Genomic DNA, 16,257 nt, shown 5'->3' on the forward strand with positions numbered 1-16,257 from the left:
CCAGACCAGGACACGAACCCGTGTCCCCTGCATCGACAGGCGGACTCTCAACCACTGCGCCACCAGGGAAGCCCTGATTTTTTAAATTACTTTAAAATAGCACCAAAAAACACAAAATAAGGCTAAATCTGACCAAAAAAATACAAAATCTATACAGTGAAAACTAAAACAATGCTGAAAGAAATGAAAGACCTAAGTAAATGGAAAGATAAATTGTGTTCTTGGATGAGAAAACTCAACATTAAGATGTTAATTTTCCCCAAATTGCTCTACTGATTCAAGTTAATTTCAATTAAATCCCAGCAGGCCTTTTTGTAGAAACTGACTCACAGGAAAATGTGAAGGACCCAGAAGAGCCAAAACAACTTTGAAAAAGAACAAAGTTCTACTTGATTTCAAGATTTAATATAAAACTACAGTAATTAAAACAGTACGCTTTTGTCTACTAGGTAGACAAAAATGGGTCAATGGACGAGAATACAGTACAGAAACAGAATCATACGTACATACATAACTGATTTTTGACACAGGTGCAAAGCCAGTTCAATGAAAAAAATAGTCTTTTCAATGAGTGTTGCTAGAAAAAGTGTCCATATGGAAACCCAAAAAACCTTGATTCATACATTGCACCATATTAAAAAAATTAATTCAAAAAGACTTAAATGCAAAACTAAAAACTGTAAAACTTCTATTAGAAAAAAGAGAAGAAAATCATCGTGACCTTGGGTTACACCAAGATGGCTTAGATACGACCAAAAGCAGGAGCCACACCAAACCAAAAAAAAATACACACCACAGAACACCTGGTAAACTGAAATTCATCGGAATTAAAAACTGCTGCACTACTGCTCTTCAAAACACTGTGGAGAGAATGAAAACACAAGTGGCAGAAAATATTTTAAACCATATTATCTGATAAAGAACTTGTAACCAGAAATGTAGACTTCTCAAAACTCAAAGAAATAAATCAATTTAAAAAGTGGACAAGAAATTTAAAAAGACACTGTATCAAAGATGATACACAGCTTGAAAACAGCCCATGAAAAGATGTTCAGCACCAAAGACATTAGAGAAATGCAAATGAAAACCACAAAGATTACGACTTCACATCCACTAGAATCTCTATAATCAAAAAAAACCAGACAACAGGGACTGGAGAGGATGTAGATGGACTGGAAATCTCATACCCTGCTGGTGGCAATGTAAAATAGTATAACCACTTTAGAAAATAGTTTGCAGTTTCTTAAAAAGTTAAACATATGCCTAACCATATGGTCTAGCCATTCCAATCATAGGTATTTCCCCAAGAGAAATGAAAGCTTACATTCACAAAAAGACCTGCACAGGAATGTTCACAGAAGCTTTACTTATTATAGCCCAAAACTGGAAACAATCCAAATGTCCATCAAGAGTTGAGTGGATAAACAAATCGCTGTATATCCATACAATGCAATACTACAAAGCAATAAAAAGAAATGAACTACTGATACACAATATGGGTGAAATCCCAAAATAAATATGCTGAGTGGAATAATCCAGGCAAAAAGAAGGTACATACTGTATGACTATTTGTTTAAAATTCTAAAAATTGCAAACTCATCTATAGTGACAGAAAGCAGATCAGTGGTTGCTTGGGGAAAGAAAGGCAGATGGGAGAGATTACAAAAGGGCAAAATGATACTTCTGGGGTTCATTATCTTGATTGTGGTGATAGTTCCATAGGGGTATACATGTCAAAACACTAGTATACCTTAAATATATGCAGTTTATGTCAAATTGTATCTCAATAAAGCTTTTTTTAACGACAAGATATGGACCAGTACACACGGCATGAATCCATATGTGTCGCTAAACAAGGATGTTTATATGTGTGCTAATATATAAACTAATAATTTCAGGAAAAAATGCACCAAAAATAATGTTAACATAATTATCTACACCTAAGAAACAGGACTTGATATCAGGGAGAAATACTTTTCACTTTAAATTTTTTTTAACCATGCACATTATTTTTTTTTTTATTTCATAAAAGCTTAATTACTTGTACCTAAGTCTGACGCCAAAGCAAAAATTCTTAACCATTATCCTAGAAAATTATTTAAAACATAACTTTAGTTATCAAAACTTTTATATTAAACACTGGACAAAAAAATTGGCTAGCAATTACTTTTATATCATTTTCTAATGTTTTCTCTTCAAACTACTAATACAGAAAACTGCCAATAAACCCAATATGTACATCCTCTTCCAGGCATCCTCATTTCTCTCTGCTTGTTCGGGGTCCTGTGAGTTCCTTTTCTCCTCATCCAGTAACAGTTGACAACTCAGACTTGAATCATTTATTCTTTTAAAAAATTCACTTCCAGAGTCTGTTTGGATGGTAACTATAATATCTACACCTTGCACTCTCAACTTAGAAAACAGCATTGCCAAATAAAAATAAATACACCTTCCCACTCATCATTTCTCCCCCAATCTACGTAATATGAACTTGACAAGCCTAAATATTAAAGCATGCACAAGTACTTAGTTTACTAGATACAGAGGACAGAAAATAAGCAAAACGCAAAATATCTCCAAAAGCGTTCTGATTAATATCACACTGTTATGGATGAAATTTTAAGAATTCCAAAAATTATTTGGAACAATCAGCATAACTGGACTAAGCACACAGCCTCTCAAGCCTACTCACACTTGAAGGGGGGAAATGTCACTGCATCCAATGTCATTGCATCCAACAAGTATCTTAGTACTAGGCTTGGAAGATGGTGTCAGGCTTGGAAAATTGAAGATTTAAGACAAGAACCATGCCCTAAGAGGGCAGAAAGGCTTACAAACAAAATTTATAATAAATCACGATGTTAAAATATGCAAGGATTCAAGGAAATGAAACGCCTAAGCACTAGAACTAACGTTTAAAGTATGAGTAGTTTTCCTGGCCATAGTGAGTGAGGAAAGATTCCAAACAATCTCTACCATAAGGCCTATCTTTCTTTAACAGACACACAAACCAGCTTTATAACTTCTGACTCAAATTTGAAGCTAACTGCCTAAACAAGTTTCTTTTCTCTTTAAAGATCAGAGTAACTGATTTCTAATGAGGCTTATTATTGGTGAAAATATTTTAGTCTTCGTAAGACAAAAGCAGAGCTAAAAAAATCTTAGATTACTAAAATTATATGATTTAGGTCAAATCACTTATCTGTCCATTTAAAACCATCATATCCTCTCAGAAAATTGGGTTATTTTCTATTCACAAGAAGCCATGTCTGAAAGCTTTTTAAATTCCTTGAACACCATTCATAACTATTTTAAAATGTTATTCTCATAGGCTGCCTTTCTAAAAAAATTTATGGTTGTTGTCTATTTAGATTAAAACTATTTATATAAACCAACTTTAAAAATTGAACAAAACACTTTACACTTGAATTTTGTAAGCTGTATTATAGTTTTCAAAAGCCAACAGAAAGTTTCCACTAATGATGATAATATGCTCAGTTGACTGAGGAATCCAGTTTTCATTAGTTTTAAACTTTTTTCCTACCTTCACGCCAACTGCAACTTCAGTGACAATTCTGTAATGAAAAAAACAAGTTTCAACCTCTTGTTCTTCAAATGGTCATTGTTTGAAACTTTTTAGGGTACTTCATCATTCATGAATTTTCCACTCACAACGCAGACAGAAAACAAAGATGGTCAGTGGCACATAATCAACTTGGCTTTCTAGAAATTACTTTCAAAGGTGTGATGAAACTCACCACACTTCTGGTATTTTTTAACACTTCAAATAGCAAACTGAACAAACCCCCAAAGCCTATTAATACCCCTTTACCCTTTGATTTAAAACTTAACTCTTTAGTAATCTTGATAGAAACAGGAAACATGAATTCCAGGGCAAGTTTTGCCATCTATTTCCATATTGATCTGGGGGAAAGAGTGAACTTCTCTGGATTTGTTTCATCTGGAAAATAATCTCCAGAGAACCTCTAGGAAGATTCAAATTTTGTTAATCTGTTAACTTTTATATGACCTGCACTTAGTTTCTTCACAAAATACCGAACTCCAGATGATTAAAATAAACTCACATTTTACTTCTGACCCTTCAAATACTGTCAATGATTCCAATAAACGTACTTTTTAAGTGATACTGTTTTCCTATGCCCCCAAACGGGATGAATACGGCTATATTTTCACCCTAAAGGGTGCCTCCTTTCTAACAATGAGTTAAATTATTAAAGAATCTTTTCAGATGGGGAGCGTTAAGTACCAGGGAGACCCTGGTCCGTATCATTTCCCGAAGCCCTTGCCTCACCTCACTTAGCACTATCGCCAGCCTCAAAGATGCAGCACGGCTCTGGCTTTTTGGAGTTGTTTTTGTTTTTCCAGAAACTGGTCAAAGTAGCTGAAAAGATGGCCCTGTGTTGACTATCTACTCTTGTTTCTGCCATGGCTCTTGGCCTTTGCCCATGTGACTGATGTCGACCACAAACACTTCGTTTTTGAGATGATTTAATTGCTGGGCCCTTCTGCCAAGCTTGGAACGATCTTAGGCCACACAGAAAGGCGTTTTTTCAGCCTCCCGCCCCCACTAGCGGACTCCAGTGAAAACAAAGGAGTGTGACATCTGCCCTCCCCCTTCCTCCCGCCACCGCACGCCTCCCCGCCCCCCCTTCCCCCGCGGCTCCCACTCAGCCTTCCCGGGAGCTCCCGCCACCGGCATCTCCCCCAGCCGGGGCGGGCCGGGCCGGGCGAAACCGGGGAAGCTTGGGACGGCTTGGGGGGGGCCTAGGTGGGGGCGGCCTCTCTCTCCTTAGGGAGCCTCCCACGCAGGCCTCGCTCTCCGGCCGCTACACCCGCTCCCAGCCGCGCCGCTCGCCCGCGGTCCGGGTCCCAGGTTACGGATCGAAATGGCTCCTAGAGGGGGCAGGGCCGGGCGAGACGTCCTGGGACCCCCCAGAGCCCATCCCCCGCTGCCCCGCCGGGGCCCGCTGTCTCCCCGGGGTCGTCGCCCCGCCGTCTCCCCAACGCCTGCCGAGTCCACAAGCCCGCTTTCTTCCCGTTTTCTCGACCAGAGCCCGCCAGGGGGAAGCCCAAGGAGGGGTGTGTGCGATGGGGCGGGGGTTGGGTAACGGCAGCCCAGCCCTGGGGAGGGACCGCCGGGGGGTTTCGGCCCGACCCCGGACCAGGCCGAAGGCGGGCCCCACTCCCCTCTCGCACACCTCCTCGCCGGCCTCGTTACCTACCCGTCCATTGCCGAACCGGACAAAGCTTCGCTCACAAGAACCGAGCCACGCAGCCGGCGAGACACACAAGCGGAGAGAAAATGGCGGCCAGGTCCCGACGGAAATTGCCGAAGGTGCCGGAGCGCACGGGGCAGCGCGCGGCAGCGGCGGCGGCGGAAAGAGCCGAGCGCGCCGGCGCCCGGCTGCGGGCGGCGAGCGGCGGGGCGCGGGAACGAGGGGGAGTGGGCGCAGCCGCCGTCGCCTCCTACGCGCCGCCGCGCGCGTGAGGCCCTCCGCCCTCCGCTCTCAGCGCTGTGGGCCGGGGCCTGCTGCTGTGCAGCGTGGCGTGCTCCGTTTCTTTTGTACGTTCCTCTCCGAAGTCCCTGTTGCCCTCCTAGGGCGCTGTGGGTGCGACACCGCCCAACCCTCCACACCCACTGCCTTAGACCTCGGGAGCGTGGTCATTGGACCGCAGGACTGCCCCCAGGCAGCCTCCACTTTTCCCTCCAAATCAGGCTCCAAGTTGGCTCCCCCCTCGACCTAGGCGGGCCAAGGAAAAACTATTTTATAGCTTTTTTTTCTATGCCATCTTTTATTTGCAGACCTCTCCATCCTCTTAAAAAACAAACAACACTTTACCCCGTTAACCAAGACCACTGCTTAGTAAAAACAATATTTCCAAAGCAAGTACACATCATCAGATTGAAACATACGCTTTTGCTTCCAGACGCTTGAAGTTCCAAGTGGAGAAGGATGTGATTCTCACCTTACTCAGTTGATGATTAGTGGGGACCCCTAGGAAATATTCACAATACCTGGATGGAAAAGAACACAGGTTGAGCGAAAAGAACACAGGTTGAGCGATGTATTAAAGAGTTGGTACAAAAACTGGTACCAAGGGTAGGATCTACCATTTTGGGGCTTGAAAGAGCAAGTGGGGATGGGAGCGGTAGCTCCATCTTCACCACTGATTAGAGATGGAAGAAGCATTAAGAAAGGCTACTCAAATTGACTCTCTTTTCTATACAGTATCTCTCACGGTCTCTGTTTTATTTTTAATAGCATATTGGAAATTTCCTTTAAAATGTTTTTATCAGAGGCTCTACAACGTTTGAAAAGGCATCCATTTTTGAAAAATTTGCTCAGTGGGTAACTGCTTTGCCAGCAATTTTCTCTCTCCTCCACCTTTCCCCCCCCAACCACAACACACACACACACACACAAATATCCCTTGTCTCTCCAGTTACTCTCAATGCCTATTATGGGCTTTCCTGTATCTTCTGCATGCAAACCTCTTATCCTTTTACTATTTGGAATTTCACTGTACTAAATGGTACTTTCTGTATGATTCATAAAATTATATTATTTTTAACTTGGGCAAACCTTATGGAGCATCTTGTCCAAATAGAACTCTTCAAAGCACTCAAATGTTAAAAATTCTTGATTTGGTTCAGGGATTGGGATTCCTTAAAAACAAAAACACCTATTTCCTACAGTGGCTTCTTTGCCTTAATCATTGACTTATGATACATAAAGCGCCCATTATCAGTGCCATTAATAATCACTTTTCACGTGCTTGTGGCTTTTTTTTTTTTTGCGGTACGCGGGACTCTCATTGTTGTGGCCTCTCCTGTTGCGGAGCACAGGCTCCGGACGCGCAGGCTCAGCAGCCATGGCTCACGGGCCCAGCCGCTCCGCAGCATGTGGGATCTTCCCGGACCGGGGCACGAACCCGTGTCCCCTGCATCGGCAGGCAGACGCTCAACCACTGTGCCACCAGGGAAGCCCGTTTGTGGTTTTGTACGTGTATTTTCACTCAACAATTAAATATGTAAGCTCCCAAAGGGCAGGAACTCTAGCATAATTCTTTGTATTCCCCACATTGACTCAACCAATGTTGATTGATTAGCTCTTGCTTTATCCTGGCAAAAACAAACTGTTGCATGGGGGCAAACCTGGCCTTAGGAGGCAAAAGAAAATATAATACACACAAAAACACATTTTTATTTTTTTTTTCTCCTAATAAAGCACAAGACTACAAACAAACAATTGTCAATATGCTTGCTTATTTAAACCCCACCACTTTCTAGAAAAGATTTAAGGTTCTTTACAAGTCAAGACACAAAAAGTGAAATATAAAAAGTGAAATAAGAAATAAAACAAAGGACAAAATACAACATGGAGTCAGGAGTGAGGCTAATACAACAATGTATATCACAAAAGCATGCTGATTAAAGACTGGGTTCAAATTTGAGCTCTTTTCATTTAGTAGCTGTGTGACACTAGACATGTTCGTTAACCTCCAGGAATAAATTTCATTTACTGAAAATAATGGGATTTCCTTTCCTGAAAATGAAAATGGGATTAAAAATAGGGCCTTCATCCTAGGTGACTGTGAAACCTAAAAGACATAATGTACATAAAGCACTGCTCTAGCTCAGTGATGGGTTACAGTAAATACTCAATAAAGGCTGCTATCATCATCCTTATTATTTTTGTTATTAAGTATTATTATTCACTTGAGAAGGAACAGGTCACAAATTTGGCCCTTGGATTTTTTAACAGCAACAATATTCATATAAATAAATCTATACAGAGACTTTCACAAAGGTTAAACATGTCACCACTAACATAATTAGATTGGCCGGTATCTAGTGGAATAAATCTGGGAAAATGTCATAGATAAATTTCTAAAACCTCATCCAAATCTAAATTTGTATGATTTTATGAGTTAACCATGGGGTAGATTATTAATCTCAACATTAGCAGATGGTCAACCTTTGTAATATATGACAAGATTATATTAGTATTTATGGCTTTCTAACAAAATAAGGCAATAAAAAGTGAAGTGCCTGTACAGCATTATTTTCATACCCATATCTTTTTTCAGTATAATGATTTGTTCTTTCCCTTCTGAGTGGTAAATGTTTTGACCTTTTACAGAGATTTACACTTATGTGAACAAAGATTAAACCTAAATTTCAGTGTATGCTAAGCCAAAATGAGGTCTAATACTGATGCAATAAAAATAGGAGATAGGGGCTTCGCTGGTGGCGCAGTGGTTGAGAGTCTGCCTGCCGATGCAGGCGACACGGGTTCGTGCCCCGGTCTGGGACGATCCCACATGCTGCTGCGGAGCGGCTGGGCCCGTGAGCCATGGCTGCTGAGCCTGCGCGTCCGGAGCCTGCGCTCCGCCACGGGAGAGGCCACAACAGTGAGAGGTCTGCGTACCGCAAAAAAAAAAAAAAAAAATTGGAGATAGGATCATTTTCATAATGTTCTGATTTTATTCCTATCCTCACTTCTTGTCTGTTTATATTACTAAAGACTTCCTTTAACTTTTTTATGCTGCATTTTCTTCTTATGAGAAGAGGAAATAATCATAGGATCAATTAGATAATTCTGAGGGGTATGTATTTTTGAATAACAGGTATAAATTCACAATGGAAAATATAAACTCAAAAAGTATAAAAGCATATACAGTATGCCTGGAAATGGCAAACAGAGAGAGACAGAAAGTAGATTAGTGTTTGCCTAGGGCTGGGAGTAGGGATGGGGAATAACTAAATGGACATAATTTTCTTTTTAGGCTAATGGAAATGTTCTAAAACTAAATTGTGGTGATAGTTGTAAATATGCTAAATATGCTAAATTCATTGAATTATACACTTAATACTGGTGATTTTCATAGTATGTAACTTGTATATCAATAAAGCTGTTTCAAAAAGAAGAAGCACATATTTTTAACACCTCCTCTCCAGCTGCTGAGGACCAGTTTACTGTATATTTTTCCACATATATTCTAATGCATAAATTGATTACATACATACATAGTTTTTATTACAAAGTAGTAACCACAGTACACACTGTCCTGTAACTTATTTTTTTAACTTAAAAATATATCTTAGAGATCTGTCCTTATCAGTAAGTACATTTAGAAATATCTTATTCTTTATATATAGCTGCAAAATATTCCACCAAATAAGAGTCATGATTTATTTAACTAGATCTTATTGATGGACACTTAGGTTGCCTCCAATCTTGCTATTTACAAACAAATCTTTGATGAATATCCCTGTTTCTAAGTCATTTTTCACATGTGTGAATATATCTGCTGGATAGATACTATAAATTAAATTTCTGGGTAGAATGCATTTTTTATTTTAAAAGATGCTATCAAATTACCCTCCAGGTCCTTGAGTCCTTGCAGGAAAATATTACCAATTCTTATCATAAAAAAGCGCTGATTTCTTTAATATACAAGGAGTTCCTAAAAATAAAAGTCAAAGGCCAACAAACAAATTTTAAAAAATGGGTAAAACATATGAATAAAATATGAACAAACATTATAGAAAAGTAAAAACAAAAATGTTCAGCCTCACTTATAATAAGAGACATCCAAAGTAAAACTGTACTAAGATTCTCTTTTTCACCTGTCAATGCCCACCTCCTCCCTCCACCTTAGGCAAACATTGCACAAATCTTCCTGAGTACTGAGAAGAAGGATTCCTTTCCAAATTATCTATGTGCAAAAATAGAATAAAGATACTTCTAGATACACTAAATGTAGAAAAGTTTGTTCCCTATGTACTTTTTCTTTGAAATCTTCTGGAAGATGTATGTCCCAATGAAGGAATACATCAGTAAAGAAGATGTGGTACCCAGGAAACCAGAGATCAAACATATAAGAGAAGTAAATTAGATATCAATGAATTAAGGCCTAAGCCAACAACTATATAGCCATATATCAGTCCTTGGGTTCCAATGCAATATGAGACCAGAGGGCTCCAGGAAACATGACTCCAAGGAAAAACATGGAACATATAGACCAAAAATGTCTGAATATATTGAGCAGAGTTTTATAGTACTGTTGGCAAACTTAGGGGAAAAAAATAATAAAAGATACATGGAAACTTTTAAAAAATTAACTTCAAGATAAAGTTTTAAGGAGGTATAATCATGTACACTCTGTGGATCAGTTATAAAAATAGTTACATCTTCATAAAAATGTAAGCAGTGAATATTAATAAAATTAAGATGTAAAACAATTTCATGGGAGGATGGAAAAAAAGCAGGGATGTGTGCATATGTCTGTGTGATGGGAATACAAATTCTCATATTCCTAAGTAGGAAGCCAACAGATAATGTCTAGAATTGATAGGTGAGAAAATGGCATATGAACATATTAATCAGAAGCATGGTGGTAAATACCAGGAAAATCAGGAAGAAGAGTTTAAAGTTGTTGTTTCTGGGATATAATACTTAGGGAAAAGAAAAAGGTGAGATAGAAGAGTGTAGTTTGGGTTTGTTTATTTCATGATAAATCTTGCAGAACTATTTATTTTTTAAGCTTTGTGCATGTGTTACTTTGGTAAAAATAAATTTTACATTAAAAAAGAAAGGATTAGATGGCAGCGAACAAAGGACTGTTTTAGCACAAATATTGCTCTTTTGTATTCTGCAAAAGCGACTGCTTATCTACTTGTTCACTGAAAAAAGTTCAGCATAGCTGGCTGTCCTTCCTATACTGTGCATTTAATAAAGATTATTCTTGGAAGAGAACACAATAGTTTGAGTGGATCAGCAGTTTTTAGAATGATCATGCATAAAGAACTAAACTAGGATAATGAATGGAGAAAAGTAAAGAAAAAAGTAAAAGATGAAAAATATGCTAAATACAAAAGAAACAACATCATTTTGCTTTATAATATCATAAATTATGAAATGCTATAAATGTATTATAAAATCCACATTATAATTTATTTGACTTTATGCAAATAACCACACAAATGATAACTGACAAGTGTTCTGCAAATAAAAATACAGCTTTTAAGCTCATTCCTGGAATACGTAACTCTTCCAAACTAAATTCTTCTTTGATAACTTCACACAGAAAGGAACCAAATAAAAAATGGAACCCATCAGCATTTTCAAAATGTATTTTAATATTTCTAGAGTATTCAAAGTAATTTGAATACATTTGCTTCTTAACACCGGCAATGAAAAACTGAGAAATGAGAGCTGAAAATCGTTCAGGTTTGGTTAAGTCTCTTAATTATTTTGCAAATAGATATTTCTGTTGGAGGATCATCACTTCAGTCTATAATTCCCTCACCCCCTATACCCATTTTCTACTAGAGAAATAAAGTATCTTTTTAAGAAAGGGGAAATGAATATGATTTTGCCCTTATTTAATACTTATGATGAAGTATTTTTACCAAATTTGCAAATGACAGATAACTTATATTAGGAAGATAGAATCAGCATTCAAAATGATACTGAAAGGATTGCAACAGGAATATAAATGTAAAGTCTCCTATTTAAGTTTTTAAAGATCAGCTGCAAAATGCTCTACATATTAGGGGATACAGGGTTTGATGGTACAACTTATAAAGAAATCATGAAGGATTGACCCAAAGCAATTACAGTATTAGGATTTGTTAATGAAATAAAAGTATTCAATTAACCATACAATAGTTCCATTGTGTCCTACTCAAATTTTCCCCACAGATTATATTTAGTTAGAATATGTTAAAAAAAATACCAGTTATAACAGGATAATTGTGGAGAGCAATATCGTTAGCAGCTCTATTGTGGGGTAGCCATGCAATTTGGTCAGGGGTAAACCAATCAAAGTAATCATCCCCCCCTTCCACAGTGATAATTTCAGGTGATCCAGACCTAAGGCCAATCAGAGCATGGCACGCCCTTGAAACCAGGGGTTGGTTCAAGGGTGGGTCTGTCAGCATGAAATTTACCATCATTTGATGATGGTAATAATCATCATCTCTCTCTTGATGGACGCAAACATGGAAGCATGTACTTCTGATCATTGCTTGCAACCACACTAAAATCACAACAGGAGCCTACCTAAGCATAAAGCCTACAGAAAGACAGAAAGAATCTCTTGCCTCCCAACAATCTATTTTTAATAGGAGCCAGGGAGATTCCTTTAAAATGTAAGCAAAACCATGTCACGCCTCTGCTCAGAAACCTGAAATGGAGCTTGATTTCATTTTGAGTAAAAGGCAAGGTCCTTACAAAGGTTTATAAATCCTACATGATCTGGTCCCCTGCCCTCTCTCTGTCCTCAGCCGAGATAACTCTTTTCTTTATATTCATTTCTTGCCGACATACTGGCCTTTGCTGTTCCTAGAATATTCCAGGCACTGTCTCGCCTTAGGGTCTTCTCTTTAGCTGTTTCTTGGCTCTTCCCTCAAATATCCCCTTTGCCACTTCCTATGTACACCCCCAATAAAGTCTTCATCTTTAAGTCTTGATTGAAATCTCAATGAAAGTTACCCTGATACAGCCACCTGCTACCTCACCCCCAATCTCAGCCCCCTTTCCTTGTTCCACTTTTTTTTATTCAAAACACTTACCACTAACCTTCTATATGATTTGTTTATTTTTTTTTACATTTATTGTTTACCATCTGTCTCTCTCCATTGGAATATAAGCTCTAGAATGGCAGTTTGTTTGGGTCCTGACATACCTCGAATGCCTAGTACAAATGTCTGGCACATAGTAGCTGCTCCCTAAGCGTTTGTTGAGGGTTGAATGTGTAACTGAGCTGCTGGACCACCCACTTGCTGAAGACTGACTTTGGACTTGCCAGTGATGTGAGCAAAGGTGGTTCCTTTACTGCTTTATGCTTTGGAGTAAAAATATCATTTTTAGACAGCTGAAAGCAAACTAATTATTAAAATAGTGAAGGATGGGGGATTCTTACCAGAGAAAGAAAGTTTGAAGGAGTTGGAGATGTTTACACTGGGGAAAACCAGTGAAGAACATTTTAGCTATCTTCTAATAAATAAAGGGCTTCCAAGTAAAAAGAGGAATTAGGCATCTTATTTATTGTTCCACAAAGTATAATGGATTGAAGTTACAGAGATTTTAGCTCAATGTAAGAATGGACCTTCTAACAATAAAACTGCCTCACCCATGAATGAGCTGCCTCATGCTTTAGTCAGCTCTCTGTTATTATGAGTGTTTAAGCAGAGGCTGAATATAGCCATCGGTCAGAGAGCAGACAGAAGAGATCACTGCATTTGGCAATGGATTGAATTCAGTGATTTTTTGAGTTCTTTTCTACTCTAGAATCGGGTCTGAAGTATTCTGATGTGCCACATTTGTATTGTGAGAGCCCAGTCCCTTTGGCCATAGCTGATTAGACTAGGAATGGGCAGCTTAGCAAACTGTATCAATTGGATCCTTCCACCTAGAAATTTAGAGATAGGAGAAAAGACTCTCAGCTGGTCTTCTTACGTGATTAGAAAGGTAACATCTGAACCCAGAAGTAATGGACAACCATATTCTACCATATGAGCTAACGAGCGGAGATAACTGGTCTGTAGAGGGAATAAAAGAATGAAGCTGATGCAAAAAGAGAGCAAAACTTAATGAGAGTCTATACTGCCTGGCTATCAGACTTTCCAGTTTCTATTCCAGTCATTCCTAAGGCCCAGTGGTTTTCCTACCCTTGAGCCTCCCTCCCTCTCTCTCTCCCTCTTTAAGCTAGTAAGCTAGTCAAGTTCTTCCTGTTACTTATACCAAATAAACATTTATTTTTCTTTTAACCACTGTTTATCTGCATTTATAGGTTCTGGGGTAATAAAGGAAATCTACCATTTATATGGGTAAAGGGTAAAGGGTAAAGATAATATTCTTTCTACACATTAATTGGAACTACATACACTGTCAATAAAAAAAAAGTTGTATGACATTTTTTGCAATGCATTAGTTGCTTTACCTTTATCACCATCATATTAGTGCTTGACATAATGTTCTTAAAAATGTGATAACAGATCTAGAATGAGTATTTTGGAACTTTACAAATGTACTATGTATTTCAGTTTGGGAACCTTAAAGCCATTCTTATGTCATACTTACTTCAGGTGGTATTATCAATAGCATTTTCTGTTCCTGTCCTCAACTTAGCTTTTTTATTCTTTCAGATTTAGTTGTTGGTGGTACTGTGAAAATGATAAAATAGGTGTTAAAGACTAAACATTTTTAAAAAGTAGGAGTGGCACATAAGTGCACCTAAGTGCAAGGGTGGGACAAAGGGAATTTTCACTGACACCACCTGCCAATTACAAGGAGCAGTAACTACAAGTGATACTCTCTCCACCTCAGGGGCTGAGGTTGGGGGAGATTGTAGGGCTACATAAGAAAACAAGCATAACATTTTTGCCAGGTCTCCGCCATATGAACCAGTCTCATAGAAGTCAGATCTGCCCCCTGAGATGATCTCACCACTACTACTCTCCCCTGCCTCAGTGCATGGGAACAGAGGCAGAATACTGGGAGAAAAGCTCTCATTGGTCATGTTTGTTGATTTGCATGACTTAAATTCTTCCTGCATGGCTGATTTCAAGCTACAAGCATGACTAAACATGGATTTGGGAAGAGGTGAGCAGAGTTGGCTCTCGAGGGTGTGTACAAGTGTCTCCAACACACCACTGATACAGCGCACCTTGCTGTATCTAGAATACACTGCCAAGCACATCAACCTCGGGCTGGGCTCGCTGCTTTGAACATGCTTCTCTTGCACCTTTGCATGGTTTTCTCCCTTCAAGTCTTGCTCAGAAGTGCCCCCCTCCCTCAGAAAGGCAAAATAGCAACTCTCTCCCATCACTCTATTTCCTTTCTTACTTCTTTTTTTCTTCTTAGGGATTAAGAGTGTAACATTATATTGTATATCTAAATGTTTAATTGATTATTATTTGTCTCATCTCTCAAAATGCAAACAACATGAGTGTAATAAATTTGCATTTTTTTTGTCCTTTGCTGCTCTTCCAACACTTAGAGCAATACCTGGCACAAAGCAAATAGTCAATAAATCATTATGGAATGAATTAATGAATAGATTTTGTTAAATCAAGTGGTAATCATCTCTCTATTGTACGTGCTTAGCACAGTGCCTGGACCAGAATTGACACTCAATAAAAATGTTTGAATATATGAATAAGTGATTAGATATATAAGACAAATGAGCTGAAGTGGGAACTTAGAAGAAAGTTTACTTAGGAACATTATTATTTCTAGTGATCTGCCTGCACAACAGATGACAAATCTTTATTCCTTATCCTGTTTCATAGTTTAGAAGACTGAAATACAGAAAAACAATTTGACTTTACCCACCGATATAAAGTGTGTTGCATTTTTACAGGCTAGTAGTTCTATTCAGAATGAACATTTGGATTTGAACCAGGCTGAGATAATGGAAAGAATACTGGATCTGTAATTCAGGAGAGCTGGCTCTTGTGTCAGTTGCCTAAACTGGGTGGGACGTATCACTTAACTTCTTTTCACTAAAAGAAATGTTGCGAAATGACATAACTAGAGGTGTACAGATTCTATGATCCAACTCAAAGATTCTAATCAGGTTGTCTTATTTAAGAATATAGATTTTCAGTTCATTTTTGCATGAGGTGAAATATCCAGCTCAAACAAAAATAAGTTTCCATTCTAGAAGTTACCATTCATGTTGCTGGTGGTGAGCCAAAGTTATTTAACTAATGGAAGTTTAAATATAAATAAAATAGCTGACCACATGGAATAAGAGATATTCATTCATTCATTAAACAAGTATGTATTCACACAATACATATTTATTTATTCATAAACATTTGTTTGAACATCCTATTTACTATTGTAAATTGTCCCCTAAGCACACCTGATCCTCTTCACCCTACTTTCATTTTTCATAACATCTTCCAATATAGTAAATGATTTCCTTATGTATTATGTTTATTTTTTATTGTCTTTCTTTCTCCCTCAACAGTCTCTCACCCTGGACACTCACAAGGTGAAGCTCTTACTTTGTTCATCAATATATCCCAAGCATTTAGGACAGTACCTGGCTCTATAAAATATTAATCTTATTAACAATAAATATTTGTTAAATGAATGAATTTACACTTTCTGTGTTTCAGACACTGTTTTAGGGACTGGGAACATAGTAGAGAACAAAACAAAGACTACTCTCAAGGAACTTACATTCCAGAGGAAGTGATAGTAAAAAATATAT

General features: G+C 38.3%; 1 protein-coding gene across 5 annotated transcripts in view; it reads right to left on the bottom strand.

The window, feature by feature from the left end:
* Window positions 1-5,319, bottom strand: part of PTBP2 (polypyrimidine tract binding protein 2) — an 80,393-nt gene extending 75,074 nt beyond the window's left edge. For all 5 annotated transcript variants that reach the window (XM_060139530.1, XM_060139529.1, XM_060139531.1 and 2 more), the window contains exons 1-2: window positions 5,244-5,319; window positions 3,545-3,575 (exon numbers count right to left, since the gene is read on the bottom strand). In XM_060139530.1, the coding sequence (XP_059995513.1) occupies window positions 3,545-3,575; window positions 5,244-5,251 (39 nt within the window). In that variant the 5' untranslated portion in view covers window positions 5,252-5,319. The remainder of the gene's footprint in view (window positions 1-3,544; window positions 3,576-5,243) is intronic.
* Window positions 5,320-16,257: the final 10,938 nt, after the last annotated feature.

This window comes from Lagenorhynchus albirostris, chromosome 2 (assembly GCF_949774975.1).
Source record: "Lagenorhynchus albirostris chromosome 2, mLagAlb1.1, whole genome shotgun sequence".
NCBI classification, from domain to species: domain Eukaryota; kingdom Metazoa; phylum Chordata; class Mammalia; order Artiodactyla; family Delphinidae; genus Lagenorhynchus; species Lagenorhynchus albirostris.